This window comes from Cucumis melo, chromosome 8 (assembly GCF_025177605.1).
Source record: "Cucumis melo cultivar AY chromosome 8, USDA_Cmelo_AY_1.0, whole genome shotgun sequence".
In the NCBI taxonomy this organism is placed as follows: domain Eukaryota; kingdom Viridiplantae; phylum Streptophyta; class Magnoliopsida; order Cucurbitales; family Cucurbitaceae; genus Cucumis; species Cucumis melo.
The window spans coordinates 30,733,887-30,754,277 of NC_066864.1; the positions used below are offsets into that span (position 1 = coordinate 30,733,887).

Sequence of the window (20,391 nt, forward strand, 5' to 3'; positions counted from 1 at the left end):
TTTCTTTTTTCTCTTTGAGTTATTTCTTGTAATTGAGTGAATGTTTGTAAGCTGTTAGATTCAGCTGAATTATATTCAATCATTTCTCCCTCCATAAATGATTGTTAGATTACTAATTACTATATTTAAACATCTCTCTTTATTTATTTCCTTATATATATATATATATACACATAGATAGATGATATTGAAATATGACAACGATATGTCCAAACTCATGTGTAAGAATTTAATATGTAATGATATTGTCCATATGTTTTAAGGTGAAATAAATTGTGAAAAAATGATCCATCTTAATTTTCTATCTAGACTACGTCATAATTATATAAAGCGAACGAATTTCAAAATATACAACCTAAGAATAAGTATCTAAGAGATTCATCTTTATGGAACTTCCAACACTAACAAATTCACGTCAACATCAATCATGTGTATAGCTTATCGATCGAAAGTCGTATTTCATTTTATATTAGAAGTTCAAAATTCTAAATGGACCATCCCAACGTATTTTAATTAAAGATAATAAACTAATAATCTGTGAGTCAAAATAAACAGATATATGTAATAAAGACTCGAAGATACATTTGTTTTTTCATTATTTATTTTTTTCTTTTTTGTAGCATCAAAATGTGACAAGAGAGGAAGGCATTATTATATTGTAAGGTTGATTTTGACAATGTTGAATGGATAAAATGGGTTCTCAAAGGACAGCCTTACCCAAATGTAAAGGACACCCTCTCCCTCTTCTCCAAAGTACTTCCCCAATACCCAAAGTAAAAAGAAGAAAAAAAATCTAAAATTTTGATCTTCTAATTATCAATACTTTCTTCTTTTTTTTTTTAACTATGAGTTTTGAAAACATATACTCATATTATATTTTCTTGTATAAAAATTATTGTCATTAAATATTAACTTTAAGAGACTAAATTTAAGATTTATTCAAATACATACATTAAACTATAATTTGATAATAAAAAATATCGAGATAAAAATAGTATTTTAATTTATTTTCTTTTATAATATTGGTTACTATAATTATCATAGTTTTGGAGAAGTACCCTTTCTCTTCTCCACTCAATGACAGCTAAAAAGATTGGAAAAGTGAACATTGCATATATCATTATGACCTTATAAGTAAATTCAAAATAAAAAGTACTTTTTATCTCACTCAGTTTTTTCATAGATTCCAAATGGTATCTGAAACTTTGAGGCAGCTTTATACAGCTTCACACTCTCAAATAACCAACCCATGGAAGATCCCAATTGCATAATTTAAGTTATTGTTGAATCTCAAACCTTTTTTTTTTCTTTTAAAAATTTTCTTTTTTAACTCTTTAATGAAAAGGGGAAAGAAGAAAGAAAGAAAAAAAAAGTATGAGAAAAGAAAGAAAAGTTAAGTATTGGTTTGTGATGATTTCCATACTTGTTCTGTCGTCACATGCTTGCTATATACACGTTCAATATGTTATGATGATATGTTATAATTAAAGTGAATGTTGGAAGATTTTAATGTATGAGATGTCAAGAATTAGAATAAATGCTTAGATCCTTAAATCACGTTTATGTGTTATTGAACATCAAATTAGTGGTTTTGAAAGAATTTGGTCATGTCGAGACTATGACATTAGTACTTTTAAAGTGTTAGATTAGTTAATTTTGAAAAAATATTTAGTAATATATGATTGCTTTGATGTTTCCTTTTCTCTTTGAAGGACAAATGATTTGTTTGGATTATCCATCATTTCTTTTTTATATAAGTTTTCTAAAGCATATGAATTGATAATATGATTAAATATCAGTTTATTTTTCTCTAAAAATATCCCATTTTTTATATTACAATTTTTGTTTATTTTAGATTCTTGATTTGCTTAATACTAAATCAGTTATCTATGGAATATATATTAATTATAGTATTGTTTTTATGATCGATCAAGGATGATAGCGAGATTGACCCTTTTTTTATGAATGGAGCATATTATAACCGATTAATTTGGATTAAAAGTCCAAACCAACCTCGTCGGTCAAGAAAAAAAAAATTCATCGCTGGTTGAATTAAATTAAGAAAAAACTCAATCTTAGAAACCACACCATCCAACGTAAACAAACTAGAAAAAGAAAAACCACTTTATAGTTATTCAAATACTTTGGTCAAATAATTTTGTATTAAACTTTTAAATCTAATCTTCACTAATTATTTTTCTTTAAAAAATATTTGTTATTCATAAGCTCTTTTACTATAAAGTTTTAAAAAATATATTTGCAAATTGCATTTTCTTCTATGAAAATTATTTTGATTATTTAAATAAAAATTTAAAAAATAAATCTAAGAGATTAAATTTAAGATCTTCTTAAGAAGATAAAATGTAAAATTTATTGAAATTATATAACTACAATAAATAAAATTAGATAAAACGAAATAATATTTTAAAATTTGTGATTTATTTATGATTATTATTTTAGAGGTTGGAAGAGAAAATAAAGTTTGGTTTTTACAAACAAAAAGAAAAAAAAAAGAGATTTGAGAAAAAGAAAAAAAGGATTAATTGATGTTGAGAATGAGTAAAATTGAAAGTGAGAGTAGTAATTGGAAAGAAACAATCACACATGATCTAATGTGAAAAGTAGTCGAGATTATTTTGTACAATTTCATTTTCGTTTCGTTCGGTGACTACTGACGTGGTCTTTTAGATGGAAGATTCAATCTAAGATCTCTACTATTGTTGTACTAAAAGAAATACTTTTATTTAAGAAAAAAATCCTACACACGAGAAATTATAGCGTTGATGATTTTAAAATAAAATTTGAGGTTGAAAGTTTAAGATTTTAAAGGACTTGATTGCGTAAAGTTCTCAAAGTGCAATTTTTTTTGTCATCAAACATAAAATTACTTACAAATATAACAGATTTTCATTGATTGCCACTAATAGATGTTTTGACGCCTATCAATAATGTCTATCAACACTCATTTATCAATATCTATCGATGGTATTTTGTTACATTTGTAAACCTTAATTTAAGTCAAAGTTTATCCATCGAAATTTCATAAAATATGATATTTAAAAGTGATGTGATAATAGATATATATACATCATAGTCTTAAAAGTAAGTTTGTTTAACTAATACATGAAAGTCACTGTCTTAGTCCCTAAATTTCAAAATATTATATATTTCAAATGCATATAATTTAAATTAAGTCTCTATTTTCATGTCTAAAAGTGTTATAGTCCTAATCTCTTGTTTGTTTGTCCTTTTAGCACCTCAAGTACTTTGAATTGTCCTTCATAATCATTTTTGTGCCCCATTTGTAAGAGACATAAAATCATTTTAAATAAATTAAAGAAAAAAAGATATTGAAAACTTGTTTTTGTTTCAATCCAATCAAATAATATTTATATATATATATATATATATATATATATATGTTTTGTTTGCATCAGTTGAAGTCACCTCATGAATATAATAAAGTAGATTATTTTATAAAAACATTTACATATATAATATTTTTCACCAAACAGCAGAAGCAAACAAAAGGGAAAAGAACAAAAAATCTTTTGCCTATTATTAATAAAATAGAAAGATTTCATTGATTCTGAGCATCCATAAGATTTTGTTCTCTCTAAAATCATATCATCTTCACTCAAACTAACCTCATTAATTATATTTCATTGTAACATTAATCTACATTGTATCAATTCAAATTTAAACTAATAAATATATTAATTGAAGTCTTGAATTTTTATAAGTGTATGAATTTGCAAAAACTGACATTTAAAGAAGTTTTATACAAGTTTAGGGTTTGAATTGGTACAACCTTGAAACTTAGGGTATTATGGATTGATATTTTCTTTTATAATACTCAGGTTCGACTAGTTAAAGCATAAACTACCAACCAATAGGTCGAATAATCAAATCTTCTCACCTCTCCCATGTTATCGAACTAGAAAAAAAAAACCATGATACTATGTGTACTGAAATTAATATTTAAAGACACTCGGTCTCAGTTTTAAATACAACATACTGTCTAATTTTAGACAAATGTTTGTGTGTACCGTTATTTTTTGAAAAACTAAAAGATAAAATCTAAATGGTAAACTAATGGTCAATAAATTGAGCTTATAAAAATTTTTTTTAAGTACTTTTTGGAAAGAAAAGAAAAATGTAATATCAATGTCTATCAGTTTATCAATATCTATCTGTTTCTATCGTTAACAGAATCTAAAAATTTACTGTATATTGTAAATATTTTTAAGAGATTGTCATGTAAAATGGTTTTCCAAAATATTATGGAATTTTGAAGAATAATAATAAGAAAGAAAAAATGGTGATATGTTTGATTGAGAAGAGAAATAAAAGAGAAGAAGAAGAGAGATTGTGGATGACATTATTGGGAGCAGCCAAGGCAGAAGAGCATGTGGACACTGTCACATAAAAATCAAATGTTGAAAGAAAGCATCTCTCCATATTTTTTTTCTTTTTCTTTTTCTTTTCTTTCACATTCTTAAATTTAAATTTCTTTATGCAACTAATTAATTAAACTTTGTCATCTTCTTCTTTCCCCTTTCTTTTGAATCCAATGTTCCTATTCTACTTCTCTTAGTTGTATGTGTTTATTGATGTGAAATGTTATTACAACTAAGATTTCAATATTTTCGTCGACATCCATATATTTTAGACATTGTTTTCAAGATCGGTCAAAATGAGAGTCTACACATTGATGTCAAGGATATATAGATGATGAAATTGGTCAAATGCAAGCATGTACTTCCAACCAAGATGATGACATCTCCACAAGCATAGCAAAGACATGGGATTTGACTCGAAGTTTATTGGAACATAATTAGAACGAAAATAGAGGACAATAATAGATCTTTTTTTTCTTTCTTTTTTCTCTTTTCAAAGGTTAAAACATATTTTCTTACATATCGGTTAGTTTTAGCATAAGCTAGGGACTTATCTTTTAGGGGATGTTTGGGTTCTAGGTTCAACTGGGTGCCATGCTAAAGTTTGAGGCTCTAATTGTAATATAGTCGATGTTTTGAACTATTATAACTTACCATTAACTATAATATTACTATTTTAAATATCTATTTCTTACAGTATTAACTATTTACTTAACGCACATCACATTCAACAAAGGACCTGCAAAATGGCTCTGATGATGCTGTAAGAGAATTATATAAAGTTTGGGACTCTATTTGTTCCTAATCCCTAGCAAGTTAGGATCAAATCATGCACTATCCTATATTATTTTATCTTGATTTTTTTGTTTTATACTATTGGATCAAAATTCACTCCTTAACGTTACTATTTCCTACCCAAACTACAATATTTTATACTATTACATCGTACAAACTATTATAATTCACAAATTATAATAATCACATCAGTTCAGATGTAAAAAAAATAGAAACCAACTTGCTCTCTAAAACAAAAGCATACAAATGCATTTACGCTTTTCCCCAAAGTATATTGAGTCCACACACAACTAAACCCTAAGAAGGTGTCCCACACACTTTGGATGGAGAGTTGAATTTGGTTTAGGGTTTACTTTTTGAAGTATTTATAAATACTTCCATTTTAGCTTCATGGTCAGACAGCACAGTATTAAGGTTCATTCTATCATTTAAAAAAAAAGTGTAAAAAAAAAATCAGAGTTGAGAACAAAAGAGAGTGACTGTTTTAGATAACATTGAAGTTTGGTTTGAATTTTGTAGTTTTATGTGCTTATAAACTCTTCAAAAAAACAGCTTTATGCTTTTCCCACTTTACCTTTTTTCTTTTTTATGTCATTGAATCTCTCAACATCCTTAGTTTTAAGATAAATGGCTTATGTTTGAGAGTATATCTTTTGTCCCTTATCTTTATTTTCTTTTTGTTATATTCTTATGCTAATTTATTTTCTTTTTGTTATATTCTTATGCTAAATTAAGTTATGTAACATAACATATATATATATATATATATATGATATAAAATGTCAACGTGAGTATAACTTAATTGATATAAAGTTAGTACTATCAACTCAAGTTTAAAAGTCCAATATATTAACTTCAAACTCCATACTTCATCTTAACGTTCTAAACACATCCTAAAAGGTAATAACTAATATCTCACATTAAAATATTATATATATATATATATATATATATATATATATATATATATATATATATATATATATATATATAATATGATATACCTGAAAGGGTATTGAAGACACATAAGCAGATTTTGAATGAAGTTAATATTGTCAAAATTGAATCCTCAGTCTTTCACTGACAATGAGTTTCTTCATGAAAAGTACGAACAAAACGAAGTTACAAAATTTTACTTTACAACAAAGCAATCTTCTTCACTATTTTGGCTCTTTTTTTTTTTTTAAGTTTTCTTTTAGTCATGAATAACAAATTCGCTATATATTAATTACATTAGGATAAATATATGCATTAACCATTATGAATGATATTTCGAGCTGGCTTGGACGATTCAATACAACTCAGCCTCCAAAGTCGTATGTTTATCTTAACCATAAGCCAAAGACATCCAATAATTCTCTATCTTAACCCCCCAATGGGCTTTAAGAACAGATGTGTTTCATCATCTGATCAAAAAATGTCTGCATCAACGAGGAGTGATGGTCTAAAAATGGGAACTGAGAGTAGTAGTATTGCATCCTCTAACACAACACAGGTTCCCTCGGTGCCGAACTGCAGCGTGTTGGGTGATCTCGCAACGTAGCCATGTTGTTCCAAATGTATGTAGGATCATATGGCATAGATTGGATTTACTTCCGAATCCGACTCTGAATGACGACATAAATTGTTCCCATTTCTCATAAGCTTCATCTTTTTCCTCACCCTTCGGACACGTTTGTACTTGATCACATAGTATGTCATTGAACCTAGAATGCCAGTCATTGTTAGGCCACCGATGATGGAAATGAGAACAGCTGCCCATCTGTTACGCCGACCAACAACGATGTAAGATGAAGAGATAAATGCTATTGTAGTGCAAACGGAAGCCAACCACATCAACTTATTGATTACTTCTACAACTCGTCTCTCTGATTTTGTCTCTCCTCTTACAACTGTTATTTGTACCACAACGACTGCCAAGGATGTGAACAGGGCAATCGCATTAAATATGAAGAACACTTGGAATGATGGACTGCCAACCATCACAGCCATCCCAGTATCATCATCGCCACCCGGAACTGTGAAAATTGCTGCGAATGCAACTGTTGCAAAGAGCACAGCAACAACTGTGATCGAGTTGGTTGCATTGTTTATTCCAGCTCTATGGAGTTTCCGGAGTTCCTTTGCAATCCCATTCATGTTTCTGTTTGTCTTGCGAGCTTGTTCAAGCTGAATATGGACATCCTTTTTTATCTCCTTTACTGTTTTTCTTAGCTCATCTCGGGGTTGATTGAGATCATTTGCACTTACTGCCCCGTAGCGTGCTAAGCATTCTTTTATCTCCGAGGTTTCTTCAGATAGCGGAAGTCCTTCAGCTATGTCGTAGGCTGTTTTATGGTCTCTAGACAATGCATTCACATTTGTGTCCGGAAGTAATACTAATTCATTGACAATCTGCAAGAATTACAAGTATTCATGAGAGGTAGCTTGTAACAAATTTGCAATTATATTACTTATTTAAGATCGTTCAACATCCAAAAAGGTTCTGCTAAAAAATTAAGTATATGCCCTTGGAAATTGCTCTTTCTCCCTGTTGTAACTGGCATTTAGCATTATTCTTCAACTTTTACAAAAATAATAATAATAATAATAAATAAACAACAATTAGTAAACAAAACAAACCAAGCTTTCCTTAGAAAACAAAAATCGTGGTCATACAATTTCAAATAAGAACCTAGCAGAAAAGACCTTTCTTATACCTAGAAATCACCATCCAATCATCGTGTTTAGATACCTTGGAGCCTGGCAAACCCAGGAACATTTGGTGAACATCAACTTTTATGTTCTAGTGAGGAGCTCTACTTACTTAAGGCGGTGTTTTCTTTATCCTATGTCATGTAAAAAGCTTTTGCCATTGTGGCACCCTTGGGGTTATAATCATCCATGTATTTCTACCACAAATTCTATCAAAATCAATCGCAAAAAGTTTGTAATTTTGTCAAGTAGGCATAGGCAAATAGGGCAAACTCAATGCCTGACTTCAGCTGGCCCAGAATTGGTTAGATAGACCAAGTACCTTAAACTACCTAATATGACTTAGTTATGGAGGAAAATCAAAACATAAATCTTCTACGGTAATTTGGAACATCTCGTGGGAGAGATCTAAGCATCCCAGAAGCTTAGAAATCGTTATATCTATTCTTTCCATTTCAATTCAAAAAACTACAAAACGTCCAAAATCCCCCACATCTAGATACCAAATTTTGTACTATAGAGTTCCTTCTAACCTAAGATAAACTTGGTCTCTGACATTATCATTCATATATATACACTTTTCTTTCCAACCATGTGCTCAAACTCAAGTGAAAAACAAAAACCAAAACAAGAAAGTCAAACAATGAAAATTCTAATTCATAGCCATGGTCAAATATGGTAAATACATGATTGCACGTAATTACTTTTTGCAATACCAATTGATACCTCTGCCCTCCTTTTCCTGGTTGCAATATGTAATGCAGTGTTGCCGAACCTGTCAGGAAGCATAACAAGAGCTGGATCCGCTTTAAGAAGCAGTTTCACCACTTCGCAACTAGTTCCTTTTACAGCCATATGCAATGCTGTCTGCCCTTTTTTATCATTCCTTCGTGCCAGTTGTGGATCTTTGCGAAGCAAAGCTTTCACAATTTCAACATGCCCTTGTCGAGCAGCTAAATGTAATGCATTCTTCCCATTGGACCTAGATATCTCTAGCGAGCTAGAATCGGTTGAAAGCAACACATTGACTACTCCGATATGACCTCTTGTAGCAGCAGAAATAATAGGAGTTGCATTTGATGGCCCAACTGTTTTACTCAACCCTGGATCGTGGTCTAACAATACCTGGACGATGGCTGCAAAAGATAATTACTAACTGAGTTGAATTGAAACTACATCATGCAGATGCTCAAGTACAACCACATACAATAGAAGTAACACATCCTTCTATGTTATTAAAACTACAACAGTAGCATCCAAATCGTGCTTGCTTGTTCAAATTTTATTAGGGTCTCTTATTTCTTAAAAGATGTCTCATTTCTACTGAAATGCTTCAATTAATGATGAGGCAGCACTTACCTAAAAATGTGGTACCATTTAAGATGAAGATGGGATCTGTAAGTCTATGTGAGATAAGTAATAGCTACATCCATGTTGCTTGATTGAAGGCCTATACCATCCTTCAATCCATCTAGGGACAGATCAACAGAACACAAATTTTAACACATGATCGAAGCAACAGATTGGTGGATTCAATAATGCCTGGTCCCCCCCCCCCCCCCAACTATGAAAATTGGTTGATTAGGACAATTGGAATGGTAAAAATTCATGGGTTAGCATTTTCCCAATAAGACTAGGTCATAAAAACTCAATTCAACAATACACGCACACACAGCAAAACCGGTCATGAAGGACAAAATTGGAGTAACAAAAATGACAGAAACAAAAGAAAAGAAGCTTATATAGGGACAAGATACCTTCATGACCTTGACTTGCAGCAATATGGAAAGGATCAAAACCAGACCTATTCTTCATAGTCATGCCTTCCTTGGTGGAATACTGCAACAACTCCTTCACAATAGCCAAATGCCCCTTCTCTGCTGCGGTAAACAACGCCGTCTCTCCTAACTCATTCACCTCATTCACAATAGCAGACCTTATCTCTGCAACCTCTGCATCAAAATCTGCTCCACTTAAAGTACCAACCATCTGAGCATCAATTTCACCCAAAATCTGTCTCACAGCAGTCAAATCACCCCGTTGCGCTGCCAAATGCAGCTCAGTGTCATTATGCCTGCCCGTCACCTGCTTCACATACTTCTTCTTATCGAACCTCTTCCCAGAATTGGATAAAACCAGAGACTTACTCGAATTTGATACGAGCAATGTCTTGCCTGAATTGGACAGCACCAAAGTCGGTGTCGTCGGAGAAGGCGGAGGCTGTAGCTCGTACAGACAACTAGCGCTGGACGAAAGCCTCAGCCCTGTCTCCAGGTCTCTCATGCCTAGTACCACAGAAAACCCCACAAAAATTCAATCAAAATCATTTCATATATCCTAAGAAATCACAAAAATCCCCAATGGGCACAATGTGGCAACCCAAACATCAAAATGAACACAGTTTCCTCCAATACATCAATCCCCATTAACCCATAAATCGAAATAAGGAAGGAAAAAAACAACAATAAATCCCTATCTAAATCGTTCTTCAAATGTCAATAATCCCTCAACTAAAAAAAAATCCATTTCTATTCATTTTCTCAAGGAAGAATCAATGGAATACAAAACATTTCCAACACCAACAAAAAGGGGAAAAACGAGTAAAATGAAATGGAAAAGATGAGAAAGAAGAATACCTGGTTTGATCCCAAACCCCATGGGTGAAATTCAAGAAAACCCAACCCTACAAAATCACCATTGTGAGAAGAATTTTATTAAGATTTCGATGCAGAGGAGGAAAGAATTTCATGGGTATTCAGAGAGAGAGGGAAGATCGGTAGAAATCTTCAAGGAAAAACAAAACTGGATTTGTTTTTTTCTATTAATAATATTATTAAGTTATGTAAATTAAAATAACAAATTAGTTTTCTTTGGATGGAAAATAATCTTCATAAACTCATTCATTCCAATAACATAAACTTTGGTGATATCATAAGTTTGATTAATATACAAATTAATCATTATTAATATCTTTCAACCATTAAAAACCTCTATTCACTTTTTTATCTAAAATTTTATCAATTTCATTTCTTACTTAGTGTATTTCAATTCATTAAACTCAAAAAGGAGAAAATTATTTCTTTTTTAAAACAATATTTAAAGCAATAACTATTTAGGGTTGAGATAGAAATACTCGTTTAAGTCTAAGGTACAATTTTATAACATCAAGAGGCCATTTGGAACGAAAATTATGCAATTACTATAATAACCACTTTTAGCTACCGTAAATATTATTTAAAAATTCACAATTAGATATAGTAAACATTATTTCAAAACTATTCATTTCCTATATTTTTACTCTCATTTATCGATTTTTATTGTTGGCTGTCGTGTTTACTATTTTATTGTCAAATAAAATGTAATTTATACCACAAAAACGTACTATCATAACTCAAGTTAAAATAATTTACACTCAATCGTTATAACTCAACTATAATAACGCGCTTCTTACTCAAACATACTCCTTAAAGTTTGGAGTTATAATTAATGTGTCTTGACAAGTGTAGAGGTTTAATTTTTTTTTTTTCTCTATTTCTCTCAAACAAATAAATCTTAATTGAGTGTTTCCTTTTCGATCTATTTTAATCAATCGTTTATATATGCTAAGTTCTAATATATAACAAGTTTGTTCGTGTACATTTTAAATTTGAAATAATTTAATCCTTACGTGCATTCAAAAATTTTAGATTGTTGAATTGTTTCAAGGAAAGAGTCGATGGATGTTTGGAGAAATAAAATATAATCAAAATTTACTTGAAAATCTTGAGGGCAACACAAAAATAAAATCGTAAAAAGTAAAAACGATGGAAAATAATGTTTAATTGAAAATTGTCAAAACAAAATAAGTCTAATTCAAAATGCTCAACTCAAACATGAAACTTTAGATTACGTTACATTTTTGAATGATTGATCAAATTAAAAGCTTGTAATAATAGTGAACTCTATAATTCATACCTAATTGTCCATTTTTTATTGAATTAGACATTTATAACTCAATTGAGTAAATTTTTGCAACTTACAACTAATAGACTTATTATAAGAATAACGTTAAAGTTACAAAAAAATCTCACAAATATATCGGATAGTTTTTCGAAATAAGAGTAAATTGCAAAACCGCTCCTACACTATAAAGTTCGTTATAAATTGTAGTTGTCCTTAAACTGTTTTAATTTTATCAATCAATTCTAAATTTTACGAGTTAAGTGAAAGTTAAAAAAAATGTTTTAAAATTAAATACATTAGAAGTATGGGTGTTCAAAAAACAATTGAAAATTGAACCAAACTGCAATAGAATCGAAATTGAATGCATGCAGTTCGGTTCAGTTTCGTTTAAATTGAAACCTCTTCTTATGCAGTTCGATTAAATTTAAGAAATTAAACTGATTCTAAAACTGAACTGAACTACTTTATTTAAAAAAAATTATATATAACATAACATAACTAAAAGCAAAAGCTTTCATTTTAGCGGAACTTGGTGCCACTAAGGTTGCACTTTGATTTTGGTTTTAAAATTTATGAATAAGCAGTTCCGTTTACGATCCGGTTTTGTTTATGTATAAATGGTTTGATTTCGATTTGGTTTGACACATGTGAGCTGATCGACGCAGTTTTGAATAAGATTTTTTTGCATTTTGTTGTTCGCTATGATTTCAACTTCAAACCAAACCGAACCAAACCTTGAACACCCCTAATTAGAAGCATAAGATTATTTACAATAATTTTTTTTTAAAAAAAAATCCTTAATTCAAGAGGACAACTCAACATTGATTAAAATCATTTCATTTTTTATTTATTAAAATTTTACTTTTCTAATTGAATTGATCAATGGGTTAAATGGTAAAAAAAATTAAGTGCTTCAAAGACTTGATTGTAACCATCCTAATTTGTATTTTTAATTACAGTATTTAGGACTTAATTGTAAGGTTCCTTAGAGAGATGGGGCAAATTGCAAAGTTTGAGGTCTAATGAAGAATGGAAAAATCTCAAAAGTACACATTTTGGTTTAGGGATTGATTTTTGCAATTTATACGTTAAAAATATCATAAGCTTAGGATAATTCTTCTTGTCAACTCAAATATAGCTCGATTCATTAAGTCGTTATCGTTCGTTCAAACATATCTCCATTATATGACATATCACTTTAATGTGAATGGTAGTAAAACAACAAATGACACAACTGTTAGTTCAACACATTTTTATCATCAGATACTGATTTTTTATATAGGTGGTCTACAACACACCAATACATGAAAAGATATACCACTCGACTCAAACAATTGTCAAAAAAAGAAAAGAGCTATATTGTTCCTTCAAATATATTCTTACCATTGGAGTGTGATATCTCATATTTATGATCTAGATTGCACTCGTACATAAAATAATATACAATTTCATGAGTGTTTGGAGTAAAAATCTATTCAATGTGTGGGACTTCAATGTTTACTATTTTCTATGAATCTTTCTCCTTTTGTTATCGTGTTTATTATTTCCTAATCAAATTAAAATAGCTCATTTCAGAGTGTAATCATCTCGAATTGAATAGCTGTGATATAGAATAGAATTAGTAAAAATTATAGTGTAAAATTTCTGCCTTAAATTATTTTTGAAAAAGGTCTTTTCTTGTGTGTTTAATGAATTTCTTTCCAATGTCATATAAATGTCAACATCAAATCTATGCAAATGGTATGGAAAAAAAAAGATTAAATATTGATTCCTTGATCCCAACGCAATGTAGACGACGAGCCGGTGAAAGAAATCCCTTCACGATCGCCTTTCACCTTAACTGATTCTTACAGGGAAACCTTCGAATAGCTGTCAATTCCTTGTTTCGCTTTCTCCAAACCAATCCAATCCAATCCAATCCAATCCAATCCAGTCCAGTCCAAACGCCTTCTGTTATAATGGGTAACGCCCGTGGCCACCGCAAGCATTTCAACCATGGCGTAAATATCTCTCCAACCACTAACGCTCCTTTTCCCTCCAATAAATACTCTTCATCTGAACCCACTTCTCGAAATTCCTCCTCCTCCACGAATATGGAGTCCTTGCCCTACCCCCATGTTGATTCCAGCCTTCGAGCCCTTGCCGCTCAGGCTGAGGGCTTTGGTCGCTCTGCCATTGGTGGTCTCCATGGTTCTGTTTATTGTGTTACTAATTTATCAGGTATTATTTTGGTGGTTTCTGGATTGTGCTCTGTTGGGTCCTTTTTTTTTTATTTTTTTTTATGAAGTTGTGGAAATTGAGATGTTGAAGATTTGGGAAATGTGTTTTTTCTTGACTTGATTTAGAATTATCATGATTTTTTTATTTTGGAGACTGGTTGATGCTAGAGTTTTTCTTTATAAATCATCCCCTTTTTGTGCATTTCATTTGATTGTTTGAAGTTGGGATTAGAATTCGATTAGTTGCTGAGCTGTAGTTGGAACTTAGAGACTTTGTTACAAATGGACTTGGTATATCAATGATCTACAAGTCTCTCTTGTCTTGCTCTGTTTTTGTTTCATTCCCCCCCCCCCCCCCCCCCCCCTTTTTTTATATATGCTTTGTTAGGTGGGTGAGGGGGAGGAACTGAAGTTTTGTTGAGGAACTTTGTAATCATAAAGGCTAGAGAGTTGGACTTAGAATTCTGTTCTTTATGCTTTGTTGGGTTGTATTTTAAGTGTTTTACAATTGCTTCCTAATTCTCCATACACATTGTATCATATAATTATGTTGGTTCTTCGTTGAGGAATCCTTCAATCTGTATTTTCTGTCTTTTGTAGATGATGGTCCAGGATCACTTAGGTTCGGATGTCGTATGAAAGAGCCTCTTTGGATTATCTTTGAAGTTTCGGGGACAATTGACCTGTCTTCGTATGTGAGTGTGTCATCGTACAAGACTGTAGATGGTCGTGGTCAAAGGATAAAACTTACAGGAAAGGGATTGAGGCTGAAGGAATGTGAGCATGTGATTATTTGTAATTTGGAGTTTGAAGGTGGTAGAGGTCATGATGTTGATGGAATTCAAATTAAGCCGAACTCAAAGCACATTTGGATAGACCGTTGCAGCCTCCGAGACTATGATGATGGGTTGATTGATATCACTCGAGGAAGCACAGATATCACTATTTCTAGGTGAGAGGAAGCTTCATCTAAGAGCTTTCTTGATACCTTAACAATCCAGCATTGTGCTTGATTTCTTCCCCATTGTGTATCTGTAGGTGTTACTTCTCACATCATGACAAGACAATGCTCATTGGAGCAGATCCTTCGCACATTGGCGACCGATGTATCCGTGTCACTATCCACCATTGTTTTTTCGATGGTACACGTCAACGGCATCCACGTGTTAGATATGCTCAAGTGCATTTATACAATAATTACACCAGAAACTGGGGTATCTATGCTGTCTGTGCTAGTGTAGAATCAAAGGTTTTGATACACCTCACCTTTTCCAAATACGTTTTAGTTTAAACTTCTCCAAAGATAGGTGATTTAGTTTGTTGCTTTCGTTTTGTATCAGATATACTCTCAGTGCAACATATACGAAGCAGGAGAGAAAAAGGTGGCATTTAAATATCTAACTGAAAAGGTAAATTTATTCTTTTTCGTCCTTATGATTCGAGTAGATGTGTAGATTATGTCTATGGTTAAATCAACAGGTGATAAGATTAGGGGGTAAAGTTTCTCACGATGTGTTCAGCTTTGATTTTTTATGCTTTTAAGAACTTTGCTTCTAAAGTGTTATTCCTTCTTATCCATGATGAATTTTACCCATGTTTGTGTCCTATTTTCTGTAATTTCACTCTATACATCGTTAAACATTGATGTAACCCATAATAGAGAATTCAAGTCGTTTTTTAAAAAGTTTAGGAAATGAGAATCAAGGATACATTTATTGAGACATACATTTTTAACAATATATACATCATTTTTATACCAAAAGAAAATTCAAAGTAAATGAGTTTATATGTACTTGTCTGCTTAAAAAATTAGTTTGATGTATTTCACCCTCAAAATTAATTACTATTGTCATATGCGTGTCTTTGTAGTATTCTTATTGAGTGTTCTATGCATATCTAACACATTTATGGCCTTAACAAGTATTTGATACATGTCCTTACAAGTGTCGGTAGGTGTCCAAGTGTCCAACATGATTCAAATACGGACACGCTAGCCAAACAAAAGGTCATATCCATTCTCACTCTTCTAACTCTCTTTCAACGATGCATCTTAACAATTGGGGATTTGTTTGTCTGTCCATGCATCTCTCTCACTCTCTGTTTTGTGCCACATGTCTAAGGATGTTTTGTTAGTCTGAAACTGCTTGAGACTCGAAAACAGCCAATAATCTTTGTAGAACAAAACAAACTTTACTGGTTAATATATATTCACAAAGGAGCAAAACAAAGAGTAGTGAAATGGAACCATGGGTTGTATATTTATGTCTTACTCTGATATCACGAGTTCAGGCAACGGACAAGGAAGAGCCCTCAAGTGGTACCATATGGTCTGATGGAGACTTATTTGTAAAGGGCACTCAAAGTGGGCTATTGGCTCCAACTGCTGAACACAACATGTTTCATCCTTCAGAACATTACACTAATTGGACAGTGGAACCTGCAACAGATGCTCTTAAACATATTCTCCAACATTGTACTGGATGTCAAAACATCCCAAGACCCACTGATCAGCCTCTGGTACCTTAGAAGATAAATAGAACTTGTTGAAATTGTAGTTTTGGTCCTTGCTCTTTTATCCTTTTTTCATTTTGTTTTTTTGGTCCTTGAACTATAGTTTTACTTTGGCTCCTTCAAGTTTTAACATCTCGACTTTGGTCCTTTTTAACTTCTTTGTCAAATCCACTTTTATGTCTTCCCATGTAAAAATGTTGTGTTTTATTTTATTATTTGTATGTTGTATCCATGTTGTTAGTTTAGAAATTTCAGTCAAAGTTCAAGGGCTAAAGTTGAAATTATATATATATATATATATAACTTTTCATGTTATAACTATCCAGTATACTTGGTCACTTGAAGAAAGAGACATTATTTGTAGTATTCAAACTCTATCGTAAATTGTAAGGCTATTAAATATGCACCACCATACTCTTCCGTGAATATTTGGTTGGTAGAAATTGATTTTTTGATTGAACTAATTAAGGTCAATCTAGTAAAAGTTAAAATTGAGGTTAGGATCAGGTGGATTTAATTCTTTGGATTATTTTTTATTTTTTTATTTGGAATTTTTTCGAAACCAATGCTGATTGATCCCTCTCATTCTTCGACTGGCTAACTTCGATTTGGTCGGTCGGTTCAGTTTTTGATCTATAATCTTCAACCTCTAGTCTTATTAAATAGACGACCACATAAAGCAATATCTATTATTAATTTTGTTTTTTTTTTAAATGAAGGGTTTTTTATAGAGATATGATAAATGATGAGAAAATAAACAAAATATTTAGAATTGCAAAAATGGAGTATAGTGTGTTTTTGTCCAATATAATTTGTTGTGATGAAGTGTAGAGGAAACTTTCATAGAAATATGTAAGCTTTGAACTTTTGGTTGTCAATGGTTTAGTCTTAATCTTTGTGTTGACTCCGATGACATGGACATTAAAACCTTTGCTTACTAAAGAAGACAAGATATCGAAAACGATTAATAAAAAGGGGTGTTTTGCGGACGTAGTCATGGTCAAACTCAACATTGAAAGTGATTAGTAAAGGCATGAACACGAGACATTGAAAATAGTTGATAAAAAGAGTATGCCCAATTGACTTTACTTTCCACTTTTGTATATTAATAATTTTATTTATTTTAAATATATTTTTTAATTTACTTTCTAATTGCTAAAAAATTACTTTAAAAATTACTTTCACAACATACTAATCTATTCAATTTTATTTCTTTATCTAATTCAAAACACATGTAATAAAAAAAAAAACCATCTTAAAATGACAATCATTATCTTATCCATTGACTATAGATTATGTGAGATTAAATAGTCAGACATAAATAAATATACCCAAGATGGAGTTCAAATCTATTTTTTAAATATGTGATACGAAGATGGTTAGTCTTTTTAGAAAAGTATATCAATTTCTATCCTTCCTTAAGTTTTAATAATAAAATATCTAAATTGATTAACTTATAATAATCGAGGAGTTTAATAGGTTTCACGAGATATTTAGTTTTGTGATACAAAATGATTTCAACATTTTAATTAATAAAATCTTTAGGATTTAAGGGTAAATATTAACAATTGCTTTTTTATTCCCTATGATTAAAGGACAAATCTTTGTAATATGGTAGGATAATGAAATGTATGACAATATTTTAAGTAATCAAATTAACATTTAAGGATGATAGACTTTATATTAGTAATAGACAGTCAGGTATAGAAGTACTTTTAAACCTAATAGTAAGGGTATATAAGAAAAGGATTTGGTTAGTTGGGTAATGAATGTGATTCAACCTGTGGAAAAAATAGGTAAGATAAGTAATTTTCTACATCTTCAGGGGTCAATCTTGCAATTACCTCTTCCCCCACCGGAAATCTGTGCGTGTTGTAAAATTCCCGGTACACCGGCAACCAGCTTTTCGCTATCGACAATATTTCGAATCGGAGTTTCGGGTCCGGTACGATGCAAGATCTCTGTTTCCGGTACGCTTCTTTGAAACTCGAATTGAAGTTATCGTAAACCTCCGCCACTTCCGCCGTCGTAAGAGCAGCCGTCGGATTTTCCGGCAGCGTCGAGATTACTTTTCCCCATGCCAATCGCTCGTAACTGTCGATGTACTGTTTTACTTTTCCTTTGTGCAGTTCGATCCATTCCTCTCCGAGAAGATAGTGGAGGTTGGAGCTTTGGACCTGCCAGATGACGAATCGGACATTGTTGGCTAAGAAAAGGTATGAGAGTGAAATGTCGTCGCATTGCCTTGCTTTACTGTCGAGCTTGCAGAGGAGGATGAAGATTATCCGCGCCATGTATGAAGAAACTGATGAAATTGGAGAATCGTCGGAATCTAAAGAACTGGAATTAGAATCGGACGGAAGAGTTGATTTCTTTGGCGGCGGCCACCGGGAGAAGATTATGTAGAGGATTTCTCGGTACTCGGCGAGGTGAGAGAGGCAGTCCATGGACTGGAGAGATAACGAGTGTATTCCGCCATCGACGGAGAGTGAACTCGAGGAGTCGTTTTGAATGGAGGATTCGTAATCTGAGAGCACTGCGGAGATTGATTCCGATAGAACGCTGAGCGAGGCGATGGCTTGTGATTGAATTACTTCAGTGGATTCAAATGAGAAGATCGATTCAATTCTTGACCAGTTCTCGAATATGACAGTGAACATATCGAGTGAGTAGAACAAGTTCTTCTGCGATTTCTGATTCTTCACGATAACTTCTGGAAATGCAAACAGAATCATAGCACCGTCTTTGCACGTTTTGGTGAAACAAGATTCCCTAACGGATTCGGAACTCGCGAAAACGTAATCGCATAAATCTCGCTCCGCATTGAAAATCGTTGTTATTGCAGTAATCGCACCTTCCAACCACTTCGTGATTCTCAAATCAACGGCTTCAGAATTCATCTTACGGATAATTTGCGATGAAAACTTCGCGATGCCGAGACGATACATTCCTTCGTCGACAACAGATTTGCGAACAGTTCCGTAAATTTCAACACATTCTTTCGTATAACCAGTGGAGATCATACAATCAGCTATCGCTCTCAGATCCGCCATGGCGACGGATGAAATTTTCCTCACATCACAATCCTCTGCTGTACGAACTCGGACTGGACTCGATTCTACATCGAACGGTTCGCGTTTCACGGAAAGAATCCGATAGAACTCAATCTGAAGTCTCTTCATCGCAATCTGCATCAATCTATGAGAAAACACAAGTTTCTTAGAGGTCAAGAGATACATAACCTTTTGGAGTTCGTTGACACATCGGATGAATCGCAAGGCCTCTTGTTTGCTATGGTGAAACATGGAGGACACTTCGGTATAGGCCAAGGATTCCGTGCTCCATTTGTTGATAATTTCTGCAGCGGATTGCAAAGTCCGATCAATCATCGATTCGGAAGCAACTTCCGAGGTTGAAGAAGAATTGTTGGAGTAACTAGGAGAGACCAAAGGCGATAACACCTTTGAGCAAAATCCAAAAATCTTCTTCCCATTTTTTGGCATTAGAGATTATTGAAGAACTCTTTGTTTCCCGAGAAAGTTTCCACTTCCAGCGTTTCAAGGTTTCTCCAAACGCCGGGATTTGGGCGCCACCAATTTGGATACAAAAAAGAAATTCAATTTATAGGTTTCATCTTTGAAAGTTGTGATTAAAAACAAAAGTTATTATATATTTTATTTGTTTCGTTCAAAATATATTATTAATCTAACGAAATTGTCTTAATTTGATCCAACTTTATATCAATCGAGTTCTCTACGAACCTATTTCGAACTTTTTGGAGTTGATGTTGTTCTACGTTCTTCTTCGTTCATGAACTAGTACATCATATT

General features: G+C 32.2%; 3 protein-coding genes across 3 annotated transcripts; 1 reads left to right on the forward strand and 2 right to left on the reverse strand.

Annotated features, from left to right (window-relative positions):
* Positions 1–6,227: 6,227 nt before the first annotated feature.
* On the reverse strand, positions 6,228–10,685 carry LOC103489859 (ankyrin repeat-containing protein ITN1). The gene is made up of 4 exons (XM_008449186.3): positions 10,526–10,685; positions 9,647–10,174; positions 8,616–9,025; positions 6,228–7,589 (listed from the first exon to the last, which is right to left on the reverse strand). The coding sequence occupies exons 1-4, from the start codon at positions 10,545–10,547 to the stop codon at positions 6,765–6,767; spliced, it is 1,785 nt and encodes a 594-aa protein (XP_008447408.1). The 5' UTR covers positions 10,548–10,685; the 3' UTR covers positions 6,228–6,764.
* A 2,881-nt stretch (positions 10,686–13,566) lies between these two features.
* On the forward strand, positions 13,567–16,715 carry LOC103489868 (probable pectate lyase 4). Its single transcript, XM_008449198.3, has 5 exons — positions 13,567–14,051; positions 14,651–15,002; positions 15,089–15,299; positions 15,391–15,459; positions 16,340–16,715. The coding sequence occupies exons 1-5, from the start codon at positions 13,790–13,792 to the stop codon at positions 16,574–16,576; spliced, it is 1,131 nt and encodes a 376-aa protein (XP_008447420.2). The 5' UTR covers positions 13,567–13,789; the 3' UTR covers positions 16,577–16,715.
* A 1,600-nt stretch (positions 16,716–18,315) lies between these two features.
* On the reverse strand, positions 18,316–20,064 carry LOC103489875 (exocyst complex component EXO70H1). Its single transcript, XM_008449207.3, has one exon. It carries the CDS (start codon positions 20,062–20,064, stop codon positions 18,316–18,318), a length of 1,749 nt encoding a protein of 582 aa, XP_008447429.1.
* Positions 20,065–20,391: the final 327 nt, after the last annotated feature.

Excerpts from the sequence above, each read along its gene's own strand:
- LOC103489875 (XM_008449207.3), bottom strand. The coding sequence starts at position 20,064 with ATGCCAAAAAATGGGAAGAAGATTTTTGGATTTTGCTCAAAGGTGTTA.
- LOC103489868 (XM_008449198.3), top strand. The coding sequence starts at position 13,790 with ATGGGTAACGCCCGTGGCCACCGCAAGCATTTCAACCATGGCGTAAAT. Across the intron at positions 14,052-14,650 it reads TTGTGTTACTAATTTATCAG|ATGATGGTCCAGGATCACTT; the intron begins GTATTATTTTGG and ends TGTCTTTTGTAG. Across the intron at positions 15,460-16,339 it reads TTAAATATCTAACTGAAAAG|GCAACGGACAAGGAAGAGCC; the intron begins GTAAATTTATTC and ends TCACGAGTTCAG.
- LOC103489859 (XM_008449186.3), bottom strand. The coding sequence starts at position 10,547 with ATGGGGTTTGGGATCAAACCAG. Across the intron at positions 10,175-10,525 it reads GGGGTTTGGGATCAAACCAG|GCATGAGAGACCTGGAGACA; the intron begins GTATTCTTCTTT and ends CTGTGGTACTAG. Across the intron at positions 9,026-9,646 it reads TGCAAGTCAAGGTCATGAAG|CCATCGTCCAGGTATTGTTA; the intron begins GTATCTTGTCCC and ends TATCTTTTGCAG.